Source organism: Somniosus microcephalus, unplaced genomic scaffold (assembly GCF_052327205.1).
Source record: "Somniosus microcephalus isolate GS21.2 unplaced genomic scaffold, FLI_Smic_1.0 unresolved_chr7, whole genome shotgun sequence".
Taxonomy (NCBI): Eukaryota; Metazoa; Chordata; class Chondrichthyes; order Squaliformes; family Somniosidae; genus Somniosus; species Somniosus microcephalus.
Genome location: NW_028225185.1, coordinates 10,471,897 through 10,487,269, shown reverse-complemented (window position 1 = coordinate 10,487,269; position 15,373 = coordinate 10,471,897). Strand labels below are relative to the sequence as shown.

The window sequence follows — 15,373 nt, the reverse complement described above, 5'->3', positions numbered from 1 at the left end:
TTCGAGCCTGCTCCGCCATTCAATAAGATCATGGCTGATCTTCGACCTCAGTTCCACTTTCCCGCCCGATCCCCATATCCCTGGATTCCCCGAGAGTCTAAAAATCTCTCGATCTCGGCCTTGAATATACTCAACGACTGAGCCTCCACAGCCCTCTGGGGTAGAGAATTCCAAAGATTCACCGCCCTCTGAGTGAAGAAATTCCTCCTCATCTCAGTCCTAAATGGCCGACCCCTTATCCTGAGACTGTGACCCCTGGTTCTAGACTCTCCAGCCAGGGGGAAACAGCCTCTCAGCATCTACCCTGTCAATCCCCCTCAATCTTCTGTTTCAATGAGATCACCTCTCCTTCTAAACTCCAGAGAGAGTATCGGCCCAGTCTACTCAATCTTTCCTCATGGGACAACCCTCACACCTCAGGGTTCAATCGAGTGATCCCTTGGAGCACTCTGCTGGTCGGGCAGCGGCTGTGGAGAGAGAAACGAGAGTTAGTTTCAGGTCGATAACCTTTCATCAGAACCCTGTTCAAATCATCGACCTGAAACCTTAACTCTCTTTCTCTCCACACCGATGCTGCCTGTGTGCCTGTTCCAGCATTTTCTGTTTTTTTTATTTCAGATTTCCAACCTCCACAACGTTTTGCCTTTTGATGTTATCAGCGGATCGATCCCCCCCTTTTTTTGATTGTATTCCCCCCGTATAGGTATTACAGAGCTTTAAAATCATGGACTACAGCTTGCTGGTAGGGGTCCATAACTTGGATATAGCCAGCCGGGAGCGCGGGGCCGAGGGGCTGTTCGGCGGCACGGATGGCGTTGGATCATCGGATGCCCGGAGACCGGCTGGCCAGCGGGCCCTTTACTCGACGGCGGTAGAGGCCATCCAGGGTGAATCGCGGCTGGGCGGCACCGGTGAGACGGACGAATTGTAAGTTTCTTTGTGTGTGTGTGTGACGGTGTGAGTGTGACGGGGGCAGGTGTCAGCCACAGCTCAGTGGGCAGCACGCTCGCCTCCCGAGTCGGACGGTCGTGGGTTCAAGTGTCGCTCCAGAGATTTCAGCATCAAAAAATCTGGGCTGACTTTCTCGGTGGGCATGCTGCACTGTCGGAGGTGCTGTCCTTCCAATGAGACGTTGCACTGAGGCTCCCCTCGCGGCTGGACGTATAAAGCCAGTATTTCGAAGAGGAGCTGGGTGAGTTCTCCCTGGTGTCCTGGGGGCCAGTATTGATCCCACAACCATCGTCGCTATAAAAACCTGATTACCCGGTCATTATCACATTGCTGTTTGTGGGATCTTACTGTGTGCAAATTGGCTGGGACTTTTCCGAAATTGCAACAGGACTACACTTCAAAAGTACTTCATTGATTGTAAAGCGCTTTGGGAATGTCCCGAGGTGGTGAAAGGCGCGATAGAAATGCAAGCGTGCTCTCTCCTTTCTCTCTCTCTCTCCCCCGCGCGCCCCCCCTCCCTTCCCTCTTGGCCCCCCCTCCCCTCCCTCTGGGCCCCCTCCCCCCCCCCTCCCCTCCCCTCCCCTCCCTCTGGCGCCCCCCCCCCTCTGGCGCCCCCCCCCCTCCCCTCCTTCTGGCCCCCCTCTCCCCTCCCTCTGGCGCCCCCCCCCCCTTCCCCTCTCTCTGGCTCCCCCCCCCCTCCCCTCCATCTGGCGCCCCCCCCCTCCCCTCCCTCTGGCACCCCCCCCCCCCCCTTCCCTCTGGCACCCCCCCCCCCCCTTCCCTCTGGCACCCCCTCCCTTCCCTCTGGGCCCCCCCCCTGCCCCCCCTCTCTCTCTTTTCCCCCCTCCCCCTCTCTCTTCCCCCCCCACCCCCCTTGGTTGGTTTAGGGATCATTTTTGGAATAGATAAATGATGTTATTAAATATATTCTTTTTCAGGATGGGAGGCCTCCCAGCTCGGAACTCTAAAGGCGAGCGCCTCATTCTGTACATTGGCATCATAGACATCTTACAATCTTATAGGTAAGTTGGTTATAAGCCGCTATCCTAACTCGCACCACGCCCCCGTCACATTGGCTCCCGGTCGGGCAACGCCTCGGATTTAAAATGATCTTTCACAAATTCAGTTCCCTCTGTGGCCTCGTGCCGTCCCCCCCCCCCCCCCCTTCTCTAACATCCTCCAACTCTACAACCCTCTGCGATCTCTGCGCTCCTCCAATTCTGGCCTCCTGAGCATCCCCCGATTCCCATCGCTCCACCATTGGCGGCCGTGCCCTCAGCCGCCTGGGCCCCGAGCTCTGGAATTCCCTCCCTAAACCTCTCCGCCTCTCCTCCTTTTAAGACACTTTCTTAAAACCTAACTCTTTGAGCTTCGGGTCACCTGTCCTGCCATCTGCTTTTTGTGGCTTCGTGTGAAACGCCATGGGACATTTTACTACGTTCAAAGTATGCTGTAGGTCAGTGTGATCTGATTTGGTGTAATGAATCCATTATACAATAATGGCCCGTTCACTCCCTCTCTGCCATGTTTAAAAGCCCCGCCTGTGTCGTCTTCCCACGCTGATGATGTAACCTCGTCTCCTCTGCTGTTTTTTAGATTTATAAAGAAGCTGGAACACTCTTGGAAGGCCCTCGTACACGATGGGGTGAGTCTGAAGGACAGGCCATGTCGGCATGAAAGCAGCAGCTTCAATTGTGCCTCTGACCCGAGTTACTCTGTTACCGAAATAACCAAGCGTGAATTTGTGATCTTGTGGTTTTAGCAGATGCGACGGTCCACGTGTCCATTCACTGAAGAGAAAGCAATTAACAAAGCAAATCATAGAATCATACAGCACAGGAGGAGGCCATTCGGCCCTTTGTGCCGGCTCTTTGGTAGATTTAGCCAATTAATCATAGAAACATAGGATAGGAGCAGGAGTCGGCCATTTGGCCCCTGGAGCCTGCTCCGCCATTTAATGAGATCATGGCTGATCATCCAAATTCAGTACCCTGTCCCTGCTTTCTCCCCATATCCCTTGATCCCTTTAGCCTTAAGAAATATATCTAACTCCTTCTTGAATATATTTAATGAATTGGCCTCAACTGCCTTCTGTGGTAGAGAATTCCACAGGTTCACCACTCTCTGGGTGAAGAAATTCCTCCTCATCTCTGTCCTAAAAGGCTTACCCCTTATCCTTAGACTGTGACCCCTGGTTCTGGACTCCCCGACCATCGGGAACATCCTTCCTGCATCTAGTCTGTCCAGTCCTGCCAAAATTTTATAAGTTTCAATGAGATCCCCTCTCATTCTTCTAAACTCCAGCGAGTATAAGCCCAATCGACCCAATCTCTCCTCATACGTCATTCCTGCCATCCCAGGTATCAGCCTGGTGAATCTTTGCTGAATATCCTTCCTCAGATAAGGCGACCAAAACTGCCCACAATACTCAAGGTGTGGTCTCACCAAGGCCCTGTACAACTGCAGCAAGACATCCTTGTTCCTGTACTTGAATCCTCTCGCTACGAAGGCCAACATACCATTTGCCTTCTTAACCGCCTGCTGCGCCTGCATGCTTACCTTCAGCGACTGGTGCACAAGGACACCCAGGTCTCGTTGCACTTCCCCTTCTCCCAATCTATTGCCATTCAGATAATAATCCCACACTCCCCTGCTCTTTCCCTATTGTCTAGTAAAAACATTTCCTATCCAAGTATTTCTCCAATTCCCTTTTGAAAGTCACTATTGAATCTGCTTCCACCGCCCTTTCAGGCAGCACATTCCAGATCACAACAACTCGCTGCGTAAAACAAATTTCTCCTCATCTCCCCCTCCGGTTCTTTTGCAAATTATCTTAACTCTGTGTCCTCTGGTTACCGACCCTCCTGCCAGTGGAAACAGTTTCTCCTTATTTACTCTTATCCAAGTAGTAGTGATAAGCCCTGAATCCTTTGAGAAAGTAATAGCTGTTGTGATGGGGGAATACTGTGTGGCCTCGCTGGGAGGGTGTGGCAGGACGGCCGGGCGGACGGTCTTGTGACTCTCGCTGGGGGTCTGCTTCTGCAAGCGTTGGCTGGCCTCGGGTAAGAAACGCAGTGGTCGTCCAGCAGACGAAATGGGAGCAGGAGTCGGCCGTTCGGCCCCCTCGAGCCTACACCACCATTCAGTAAGATCGTGGCTGATCTTCAACCCTCAACTCCACCTTCCCGAACTATCCTCGTATCGATGTTCTCGTTGAGCTGTGCGGCCCGCAGCTTAACCGGAGGTCCCGTGCCGGCCGATCGCCAGCTTTTGAATGGAAAAACTGCACAGGCCCGGAAATTTGAATGGGCCGCACAGCCCGTTAAAGGGGCCACCCCCCCCCCCCCCCCCCCCAAAAAAAAAATTATAGGGTATATTGCCTTCTATCCCTTGGTTCCCATAGTATCCAAAAATCTCTGGATCTCAGCCTTGAATATACTCAACGACTGAGCCTCCACAGCCCTCTGGGGCAGAGAATTCCAAAGATTCACCGCCCTCTGAGTGAAGAAATTCCTCCTCATCTCAGTCCTAAATGGCCGACCCCTTATCCTGAGACTGTGACCCCTGGTTCTGGACTCTCCAGCCAGGGGGAAACAGCCTCTCAGCATCTACCCTGTCAATCCCCCTCAGAATCTTATACGTTTCAATGAGATCACCTCTCATTCTTCTAAATTCTAACATCTTGGGCTCTTTTAATGAATGTCCCATTGTGGTCGGCCTCACGGCCAAGTCCGGCCTCCCCCCCCCCCCGAACTGATGTACAAGCGAGCCTTAATTCTTGGTGTCCACCACCTTGGACAAGATGGCTGCCTGAAGGCTGTTCTATGGATGTAACTGGGTGTCGATTGCTGCCGCTGCTGCATTGGTCAGTGTCTGTTGTACTGTGTCTTTCCCCACTGTTAATCCCTCTGTGTGTCCCCTCTCTCCCTCTCTATCTCCAGGATACAGTATCTGTGCACAGACCAGGTTTCTATGCCGAGCGATTTCAGCGATTCATGTGCAGCACAGTCTTCAAGAAAATACCACGTAAATATCCAATTGCTAATATATATATATTTTTTAAAAATACGTTTGCAGCTAGGCACTTCCTGTCGACGTCTATTTTCCTGTTGTCCGCATTTGGAACGCCTCCCAAGGTGTAATTCTACTCTTCCTGCAGCGTCTCTACTGGCGGGAGGGGGTGTGTGCGCGCGAGTGGAGACATCGGCGGAGGGAGGGATGGGATGGGCCTGGGCTATCCACTTAGCCGCAACTTATCAGGAAAGGCTGAGCAGGCTTGGGGCTCTCTTTCTCTAGAAAAAGAGAAGACGGAAAGCTGACCCGATGGAGGTCTTTAAAATAATGAAGGGGTTCGATAAGATCGAGGTAGAGAAGACGTTTCCACTTGTGAGGGAGACCAAAACTAGGGGCCATCAATAGAAGATAGTCACTAATAAATCCAATAGGGAATTCAGGGGAAACCTCTTTACCACAGGGAGTGGTGAGAATGCGGAACTTGCTACCACAGGGAGTGCTTGAGCAGAATAGTATAGATGCATTTAAGGGGAAGCTGGATAAACACACGAGGGAGAAAGGAATAGAAGGATATGCTGATGGGGTGAGATGAAGAGGGGTGGGAGGAGGCTGCTGTGGAGCAGAAACACCGGCACGGAGCAGTCGGGCCGAACGGCCTGTTTCTGGGCTGTAAATTCCAAGTAATTACAGTGTGATTAAGTTCCTGCGGGCAGTTACCGTTGTAAACGGGGATGTAGGAATTTGGAATGCAAAAAAAATTAAGGAGCTGAATGCCTGATTTTAAATGGCAGCTGAAGTATATCTGCGCACAACCGGTCAAATTGTCCCCTGCCCTCTTAAAGCTTCACCTGAAGGCTACACTGTAGAATGTCTCGGAGATCGACTGGTGTGTATATTTTAAAATTTTGTAAAACGTTCTGTCGTCTTGTTCCTTCGCTCCCCCCGGCCAATTTTCAGAAACACGAGGTATGTGGAGCCACAACACCCTCCTTTCACCTGGCTCTTGTCCAATGGTCCCTTTTTTAAAAAAAAAAAATTTTATTCTCGGGTGGGCGACCCCTTGGAAAATACCGCGGTCTTTCCTGTTTACAAGCCGGTGAGCCGGCTGCGCGGGAGCTGCAGACCGCCGCTCAGCTGAAAGGCATCACTGCTCTTGTCCAGATTGGATTCCAAGAGGGAGCTGCGATCTCGGTGAAGGCCCCTTCTTTTCGGAATGAAAGGGAGCTTGCGGTAAAGAATTAAGATTTCTTGTGCTGCGGTGTGCTGTCTGTTAAATGTGCTTTTTTATTGAGAAACCTAGGTGAAGGGGTCAAGGCTCTTAGTGCAGAGCTCCACCATGTTTGAGAAGAGTAGGCGAGAAGATGAGGTAGATCAAGTAGGTGACATCAAGCTTGAGTTTTGAAATATTTTACATGTTCAGCAGTAACGGTACCAGGGAAACAGTTTGGGTTCATCCCGTGTCCAACAGTGTGAGGAAGCAAAGCTGAGAACAGACACCGTTTGAAGTGATAAGATCCCCCGAGGCACATGGGGTGTAATTACTACTTCTCCAAACCCCTACCCTCACCCCCATTTCCCGTCTGAAGGTGTTGTCGCCTTACCAGGGGCACCAGCCATTCTCTGGTACTTTGCCCGAGTGGCCATCGCGGTCAAGAAGGCTGTTCGACCATGGGGGCAGCACACCCGAGCGCCACCCCTCCCCTCTGTGCTCACCCAGTCCACCAAATCCCGACCGAATCCCCAGGCAGAGCAAAGGGGTACAAAGAGAGCCAGCTCAGGGAAGGATTTGGCACGCTCGCGCCTCTATTAAGGCACCTTGCTGTTCATTGTTGGTATGTCGCCGGCCCATTCCTAGTTGCACTGATGTAGCGTGGGACTGCAGGCGAGTGTAGGCCAGGCTAGCGAACCAGTGACCCTTTCAGTCGTCGCTCTTTCCTGGTGTCCGCGATTCGCAGTTTTACCCTGGTGGGTTTTGAACTCTCAACCTCCAGGTTCGCTAGTGCCATCACCACTACACCGCTGCAGCTCGGCAGCACAATACCGAAATGTTGATTAACTGAGAGGGCAGAGCTTGCCCCGGCGGCCTCGGAAGGCTGCCAGAGAGTAGCCGGTCATCCAGAGGACTGCGACCATATCCAATGCCAGGTCCCCGGGGGGAGGGTTCAAGGTTTACTTGCCATAGCAATGTGTTACTCAACCCATATTGAGATCTTTAACGTGATGCTAGTTTGCACGCCAAACTTCATTTTTGTTGCACTTTCCGCAGTCAAACCATCCCCGTCAAAGAAAAGCCGAATCGGCATGGCGTCAACGCGGCGGCCAGCAACTGGAGGGGCCGGACAACCGCCTTCGTCTTTGACCGAGGAGAGTATAGCGCAGGCGGCCAACAACGAGGTCACTCACGCAGTTATAGAACCAGGTAATCGAGTCAGGGGCGCGAGCAAAGCTCGCTGTTTGGACCTGTTGTCGTCATTGCGCCGTTGGTCGGTGAATCATCTTTGGAAGGTGGAAGAGGTGTTCCTCCCTTACCCCCGTGCTCGCTGACCTACATTGGCTCCCGGTCCGGCAGCGCCTCGATTTTAAAATTCTCACCCTCGTCTTCAAATCCCTCTGCGGCCTCCCTATCTCTGTAACCTTCTCCAGCCTTACAATCTCCAGCGGGTTGGGCCCATACTCATTGGAGTTTAGAAGAATGAGGGGGCTCAAAAAGCTAGATGCAGAGAGAATGTTTCCCCTCGTGGGGAAATCTAGAACTCGGGGGCACAGTCTCAGAATAAAGGGTCGCCCTTTTAGAACTGAGATGAGGAGGAATTTCTTCTGAGGGTCGTAAATCTGTGGAATTCTCTGCCCCAGAGAGCTGTGGAGGCTGGGTCATTAAGGTGGAGATAGACAGATTTTTGCACGATAAGGGAGTGAAGGGTTATGGGGCGTGGGCGGGGAAGTGGCTTTGAGCCCAAGATGGATGACAAGTTCAGTTCATGCCCTGTGGTGTCTCGCTACTCAACGTGGCACTGGTTAATGACTTTATTGGCCTTCCTTTCAGGAGTGTATCAGGGGCGGCCAGACATTCTGCCCAGGACCCCGCCATTAGACGAGGCTGCTAGTGATTCAGCAGCCACGACCTTGTCCAATTCATCTCTTGCAGAACCTGGAGGGCTGGACAGCACAGGAACGAATTCTCCAGTCACAAGGTTAGTTGTATTTAGAATCATAGAGCGATACAGCACAGAAGGAGGCCGTTCGTCCCTTCGTGCATGTGCCGGCTCTTTGAAAGGGATAACCGATTAGTCCCACTTTCCCCCCCCCCCCCCCCCCTTGCTCTTTCCCCATAGATTATTCGACTTCAAGTATTTGCACCTTTGGCTGTCCAAAGTCTGCTGATCAGAGGGCTCTCCATGATGGCCTTCCACCCTACATAAACTTGACCTCATCCAAACTCTGCTGCCTGCATCCTAACTCGCACCAAGTCCTGTTCACCCCATGCTTGCCGACCTACATTGGTTCCCGGTCCTTGTGTTCAAGTCCCTCCATGGCCTCGCCCCTCCCTATCTCTGTAACCTCCTCCAGCCCTACAACCCTCCGAGATCTCTGCGCTCCTCCAATTCTGGCGCCTCGCGCACCCCCCCCCCCCCCCCCCCCCCGATTTCCATCGCTCCACCATTGGTGGCCGTGCCTTCAGCCGCCTGGGCCCCGAGCTCTGGAATTCCCTCCCTAAACCTCTCCGCCTCTCTCCTCCTTTTAAGATGCTCCTTAAAACCGACCTCTTTGACCAGATAATGTCTTTTTTGTTATGTTGGTTGAGGGATAAATATTGCTCCAGGACACCGGGACGAACTCCCCATCTCCTCTTCCATTAGTGGCCGTGGGATCTTTTACATTCACCTGAGAGGGCAGACGGTGCCTCGGTTTAACGTCTCATCTGAAAGACAGCACCTCTGTCAGTGCGGCGCTCCCTCGGTCTCGCCCCTCTGTCAGTGCGGCGCACCCTCAGTCCCGCCCCTCCGACAGGGCGGCGCACCCTCGGTCCCGCCCCTCCGACAGGGCGGCGCACCCTCGGTCCCGCCCCTCCGACAGGGCGGCGCTCCCTCGGTCCCGCCCCTCCGACAGGGCGGCGCTCCCTCGGTCCCGCCCCTCCGACAGGGCGGCGCTCCCTCGGTCCCGCCCCTCCGACAGGGCGGCGCTCCCTCGGTCCCGCCCCTCCGACAGGGCGGCGCTCCCTCGGTCCCGCCCCTCCGACAGGGCGGCGCTCCCTCTGTCCCGCCCCTCCGACAGGGCGGCGCTCCCTCGGTCCCGCCCCGCCGACAGGGCGGCGCTCCCTCGGTCCCGCCCCGCCGACAGGGCGGCGCTCCCTCGGTCCCGCCCCGCCGACAGGGCGGCGCTCCCTCGGTCCCGCCCCGCCGACAGGGCGGCGCTCCCTCGGTCCCGCCCCGCCGACAGGGCGGCGCTCCCTCGGTCCCGCCCCGCCGACAGGGCGGCGCTCCCTCGGTCCCGCCCCGCCGACAGGGCGGCGCTCCCTCGGTCCCGCCCCGCCGACAGGGCGGCGCTCCCTCGGTCCCGGCCCCGCCGACAGGGCGGCGCTCCCTCGGTACTGCACTGGAGTATCATCCTAGCTTTATGTGCTCAAGTCCCCTGGAGTGGGACTTGTACCCACAACCTTCTGACTCTGCAGTTGTGCGACCAACTGAGCCACAGCTGACACTGCTGCGATATAAATGCAAGTTGTTGTTGTGGTGCCTGAATGGATTTTATTTAAAAGCAAATCCTGGGTCTTGCCTGTTGAATTGATTGAGGTCTTGATGTTTGGAACATCTTGTTGCAGGCCGCTAGGATTGGACGCGCACACAGCTGGTCAGACCGAATCACAACCGAACACGCAAGTCGCCAGCAGTGTAGAAAGGTGAGTGTACAGGGTTTGGGGGGGGGCACGAGAGTTTGGTGGGCGGTGTGACTCAAACCTGAATTGGGCACGATTTCAGTCAAATCTGCTGGAAGTTCTCCCCTCGCTGGGCCAGACGGGTGACGGTGCCTTTGATTCCTTTAGACCCAGGTTTGGAGAGGTGGGGGAATCTCTTTCCTTCCCAAGGGCACTGGTGTCGACCGGTTTAGATCAATGCGAGAACAGTCTGGGACTACTGACCCACCCATGTTTCTTCTCTGTGGGGATTGCCTACGTGGCTGTGGTTCAACTGCTTGCTGGAGCCTTTGAGGGGGAATCAAAAGTGCTTTCCGTCCATCCTTGCCGTAAGAGTTTGGGGATTCGGATGTACTCCTATGGCGTGTGTGTTGATATTAACTCCTATTCTGGCCTCTGGCGCATCCCCCGATTTCCATCGCTCCACCATTGGCAGCCGTGCCTTCAGCCGCCTGGGCCCCGAGCTCTGGAATTCCCTCCCTAAACCTCTCCGCCTCTCCTCCTTTTAAGACGCTCCTTAAATCCCACCTCTTTGACCCAGCTTTTGGTCACCTGTCCTCATATCTCCTTATGTGGCTCGGTGTCGAATTTAGTCTGATTTACGCTCTTGTGAAGTGCCCTGGGATGTTTTACTACGTTCAAGGCGCTAAACAAATGCAGGTTATTGACTCTGTCTACTTAAAGACTGTGCGTTGGCTGACGGTCACATTCGTGCCGGATTGGGAGGTTCCTGGAATGAGAGGGCTTACCTATGAGGAGAGATTGAGTAGATTGGACCTGGAGTTTAGAAGAATGAGAGGCGATCTCGTTGAAACATAAGATTCTGAGGGGGATTGACAGGGTAGATGCTGAGAGGCTGTTTCCCCCTGGCTGGAGAGTCTAGAACCAGGGGTCACAGTCTCAGGATAAGGGGTCGGCCATTTAGGACTGAGATGAGGAGGAATTTCTTCACTCAGAGGGTGGTGAATCTTTGGAATTCTCTGCCCCAGAGGGCTGTGGAGGCTCAGTCGTTGAGTATATTCAAGGCGAGATCGAGAGATTTTTGGAATTAAGGAATATGGGGATCGGGCGGGAAGGTGGAGTTGAGGTCGAAGATCAGCCATGATCCGAATGAATGGCGGAGCAGGCTCGAGGGGCCGAATGGCCGACTCCTGCTCCTAATTCTTATGTTCTGGGACTTGATTTGCACACCTTGGCCGCAGCTGGGAGTGAGTCATTCCGTCGAGATCTGCCTGCTGTGATGAAACCTCCGCTCTTTCCCAAGCATTCTCCTCTCTCATCACACTTTCCTGGTATAATGTCGGGCAAATTGACGAGGTCCGGTGATGCAGTTTGGAGATGTCCCACAAAGGCAATAACGCCTCCCAGCGCCAGAGTTTGGTAGCGCAACACTAGCGAGGCCATCACTGGTGGAATAGCCATGCCGGTTGTACATTAGGCCAGAAAGAAAAGACTTGCATTTCTCCAGCGCCTTACACGACCTCAGGACATCCCAAAGCGCATTACAGCCAATGAAGTACTTTTTGAGGTGTGGTCACTGTTGTAATGTAGGAAACGTGACAGTGAATTTGTGCACAGCAAGCTCCCACAAACAGCAATGTGATAATGATTGAGGGATAAATATTGGCCCAGGACACCGAGGAGAACTCCCCATCTCCTCTTCCAATAGTGGCTGTGGGATCTTTTACATCCACCTGAGAGGGCAGATGGAGCCTCTGTTTAATGTCTCATCTGAAAGACGGCACCTCTGACAGTGCAGCACTCCTTCAGTACTGCCCCTCCATGGCGCTCCCTCAGCACTGCCCCTCTGACAGTGTGGCGCCCCCTCTGACAGTGTGGCGCTCCCTCAGCACTGCCCCTCCGACAGTGCGGCGCTCCCTCAGTACTGCCCCTCCGACAGTGCGGCCCTCCCTCGGCACCGCCCCGCCGACAGTGCGGCGCTTCCTCAGTACCCGCCCCGCCGACAGTGCAGCACTCCCTCAGTACTGCCCCTCCATGGCGCTCCCTCAGCACTGCCCCTCTGACAGTGCGGCCCTCCCTCAGCACTGCCCCTCCGACAGTGCAGCACTCCCTCAGTACTGCCCCTCTCAGTACTGCCCTCCGACAGTGCGGCGCCTCCCTCAGTACTGCCCCCTCCGACAGTGCGGCGCTCCCTCAGTACTGCCCCTCCGACAGTGCGGCGCTCCCTCAGTACTGCCCCTCCGACAGTGCGGCGCTCCCTCAGTACCGCCCCTCCGACAGTGCGGCCCGCTCCCCTCAGGTACTGCCCCCCCCCCCCGACAGTGCGGCGCTCCCTCAGTACTGCCCCTCCGACAGTGCGGCGCTCCCTCAGTACTGCCCTCCGACAGTGCGGCGCTCCCTCAGTACCGCCCCTCCGACAGTGCGGCGCTCCCTCAGTACCGCCCTTCCGACAGTGCGGCGCTCCCTCAGTACCGCCCCTCCGACAGTGCGGCGCTCCCTCAGTACCGCCCCTCCGACAGTGCGGCGCTCCCTCAGTACCGGCCCCCTCCGACAGTGCGGCGCTCCCTCAGTACCGCCCCTCCGACAGTGCGGCGCTCCCTCAGTACCCCCCGGCGCCCCTCAGTACCCCCTCGACAGGCCCTGCGCGCCCTCAGTAAGCCCCCCGACAGTGCGGCGCTCCCTCAGTACAGCCCCTCCGACAGTGCGGCGCTCCCTCAGTACAGCCCCTCCGACAGTGCGGCGCTCCCTCAGTACTGCCCCTCCGACAGTGCGGCGCTCCCTCAGTACCGCCCCTCCGACAGTGCGGCGCTCCCTCAGTACCCGCCCCTCCGACAGTGCGGCCTGCTCCTCAGTACTGCCCCTCCGACAGTGCGGCGCTCCCTCAGTACTGCCCCTCCGACAGTGCGGCGCTCCCTCAGTACCGCCCCCTCCGACAGTGTGCCGTTCCCTCAGCATGCACAGAGTGGGTCAGCTTAGATTTTGTGCTCACGTATCTTGAACCCACAACCTTCTGACTCGGGCACGTGTTGCCCACAGAGCCAAGGCGGTCAGTTGCCAGAACACCCCCTCTGTGGTTTCTCCACTCGCCCGTCGGTGGACCCAGTTTCCAACTCGCCCCCCCCCCTCCCCTCACAGAGCGACCGCGGCCTTTACTGACGGCCATGGTCAGGTCAGACCAGCTCTTGGAACTGAGCATATTTTTCCATTCTATATATACATTAAAAAAACACCAGAAGGACATGACTCTTCAGGAGTTTTAACACCTGTCCCTTTCTTCCTCCCCACCCACCCTCCCTCTTTCCCCCCCAGTATCCCTCCAATTGTTTCGGAGCCGGTGGCGGGACCCCCCCTTTCAGAGCTGTCCGTTGTGTCAAAAGACAGAGGAGGGCACGCGATGCCGTGACACACTGCTCGAAACTGAAATCTGCTTCGTAAGTACTGTGGGGTGGTGGGGAGGGGGGGGGGTGGGGAGAGAGGGGGGCGGCTCTGCGTTCCGGCCACAGACATCGCTTTGCTTCACGTGGGAGCGATTCGGTTCAGTGCTGAACCCACCCCCCCCCCCGGCCTCCCACCTTTTTAATCACGTCGGTCTCGGCAGCTGGATTTATTATTTTTTGACCACGATACCAGTGCGCGCGAGTTCTGGTGGGGTGTTGGCGGGGCGGGTGGGCGGTGGGGGGGGGGGGAGAAAGCCCCTTTCCTGCAGCATGGCTTTGCATTCCGACGCATCGCACGCAGAGTTTCGTCGCTTAGCAAGATGAAACCGAGGAGCAGGTTCTCGCTCCTCATCCCCACACCCGGTGAAACCACAATGCCGAGCTTACCCGGGTTGCTATTGAAGCCGGTTGCACCAGCCCGCCGTGCTGCTGGCTTATTCGGCTGTGGAATTTGTCTCGACGATCTTTGCAAAATCCTCACTTCTAACTGCATCGCTTTTACCAACGGCCAGTAACCCACTCGTCAGTGCAATGTGTTGAGTTGTTATTATTCAGCTGTTATTACTCAATATCGAGTTCAACAATTTCAGATCATAACCTCGGCCCTATTACATTTTTACTTATTTTTTTCCACCCCTTTGTTTTGGATTTTCCCTCCCCTTTTGTTCCTCTCTCCCACACGGCAACTGTCTCCCATCCTGCCAGTACACTTCACGCCTAATCTGAGCCGTCTTTTGTCTCCACTAGTCCGACCACCATCTCGTCTGGTTTTGAATACCTCTTAATGCCTCTTCACTTCTTTTACTTCTTTTGTTCTATCGCAGCCCTGCCTTCGATGTATTTTATTTCCTTTACAGTTTGAAAAAGGGTTAGACCCGAAACGTCGACTCCAATTTCTCTCCACGGATGTTGCCTGGCCTGCTGAGTTTTTTCCAGCATTTTCTGTTGTTATTTCAGTTATTTGCCAGTTTATTTCATTCTGGTCACTTGATTTGAGCAAGAAGTGCCTTTGCCAGCCTCTCTCTCTGGCTGTTCAACCATGTGTGGCATCAGAGGCCCAGACCGACCGAGTCCTGACCTCCAATCCGCGCACCACATCTTCCAGCAGCGGTCACTGACCGGCGATTGGCTACCCTCTCTCGCCATCACCCCCCCCCCCCCCCCCCCCCCCCCCAGCTTTGACCCTTATCCCCGAGGGTAGCTTGGGGGGGGGGGGGTTTGTTTGGATGGAGTGTCTCTGATGCCTTGGATGTGGAATTGTTGCTGCACTTGAAGGGAAGACTTGGGGGGAGGGGGGTGGGCGGAGGAGGAGGATATGTTTCCACTTGTGGGGGAGCCCAGAACTAGGGGCTATAAATACGGATAGTCACTAATAAATCCAATGGGGAATTCAGGAGAAACTTCTTTACCCAGAGAGTGGTGAGAATGTGGAACTCGCTGCCACAGGGAGTGGTTGAGGTGAATAGTATCGATGCATTTAAGGGGAGGCTAGACAAGCACATGAGGGAGAAAGGAATCGAAGGTTATGCTGATGGGGTGAGATGAAGAGGGGCGGGAGGAGGCTGGTGTGGAGCAGAAACACCGGCACGGAGCAGTCGGGCCGAATGGTCCGTCCGTGCTGTGGGCTCGATGTTCTGCCTCGGTTGACTGGCAAGGTAACACTCGCCACCTGGCAGCCAAGCCAAGTCTCCAGCATCCTTGTGAATTGAGACAGGCGTGACGGCGGGGGGTGGGGGGCAGGCTTTGGGAGAGCAGAACCAGCCAAATGCTCTTGCATTCAGTTATAATTTCACTTGCGGCCACCATGCTTAAGCCACGGGACCTCTCGGCGGCAACTCGTTCCCTTTCTCCCATCTCTCTGCGTCTGAGATGATGTCTGGACCAGGAGTAGGAGATTACACAGCGTGAGGAGTACGCAGTCACTGGCTACTGCTCTATATGCCACTGAATGAGCAAATCACTTCTTTGCTGTGTTTTATTGTTCCATTTTTAATTTTCCCCGCACCCCCCCCCCCTCAAATCGGACCCTGACCTTCCGACCTTTCCCCTCTGACCTTCCTCCCTCTTGTCCTCCCACTCTGTTGCCTTCTTGGGATTT

General features: G+C 55.2%; 1 protein-coding gene across 9 annotated transcripts in view; it reads left to right on the top strand.

Moving 5' to 3' along the window:
* The window catches only part of pip5k1ab (phosphatidylinositol-4-phosphate 5-kinase, type I, alpha, b), a 69,090-nt gene that overhangs the window by 46,858 nt on the left and 6,859 nt on the right, over positions 1–15,373 (top strand). For 6 of the 9 annotated variants that reach the window (XM_085978617.1, XM_085978616.1, XM_085978621.1 and 3 more), the window contains 7 exons: positions 704–927; positions 1,890–1,973; positions 2,548–2,596; positions 4,893–4,977; positions 7,232–7,384; positions 8,009–8,156; positions 9,785–9,862. In XM_085978617.1, coding sequence (XP_085834743.1) covers positions 704–927; positions 1,890–1,973; positions 2,548–2,596; positions 4,893–4,977; positions 7,232–7,384; positions 8,009–8,156; positions 9,785–9,862 — 821 coding nt within the window. Of the gene's footprint in view, positions 1–703; positions 928–1,889; positions 1,974–2,547; positions 2,597–4,892; positions 4,978–6,265; positions 6,341–7,231; positions 7,385–8,008; positions 8,157–9,784; positions 9,863–13,147; positions 13,270–15,373 lie in introns of those variants that run through there. The other 3 variants (XM_085978618.1, XM_085978619.1, XM_085978625.1) reach the window with 2 other exon arrangements.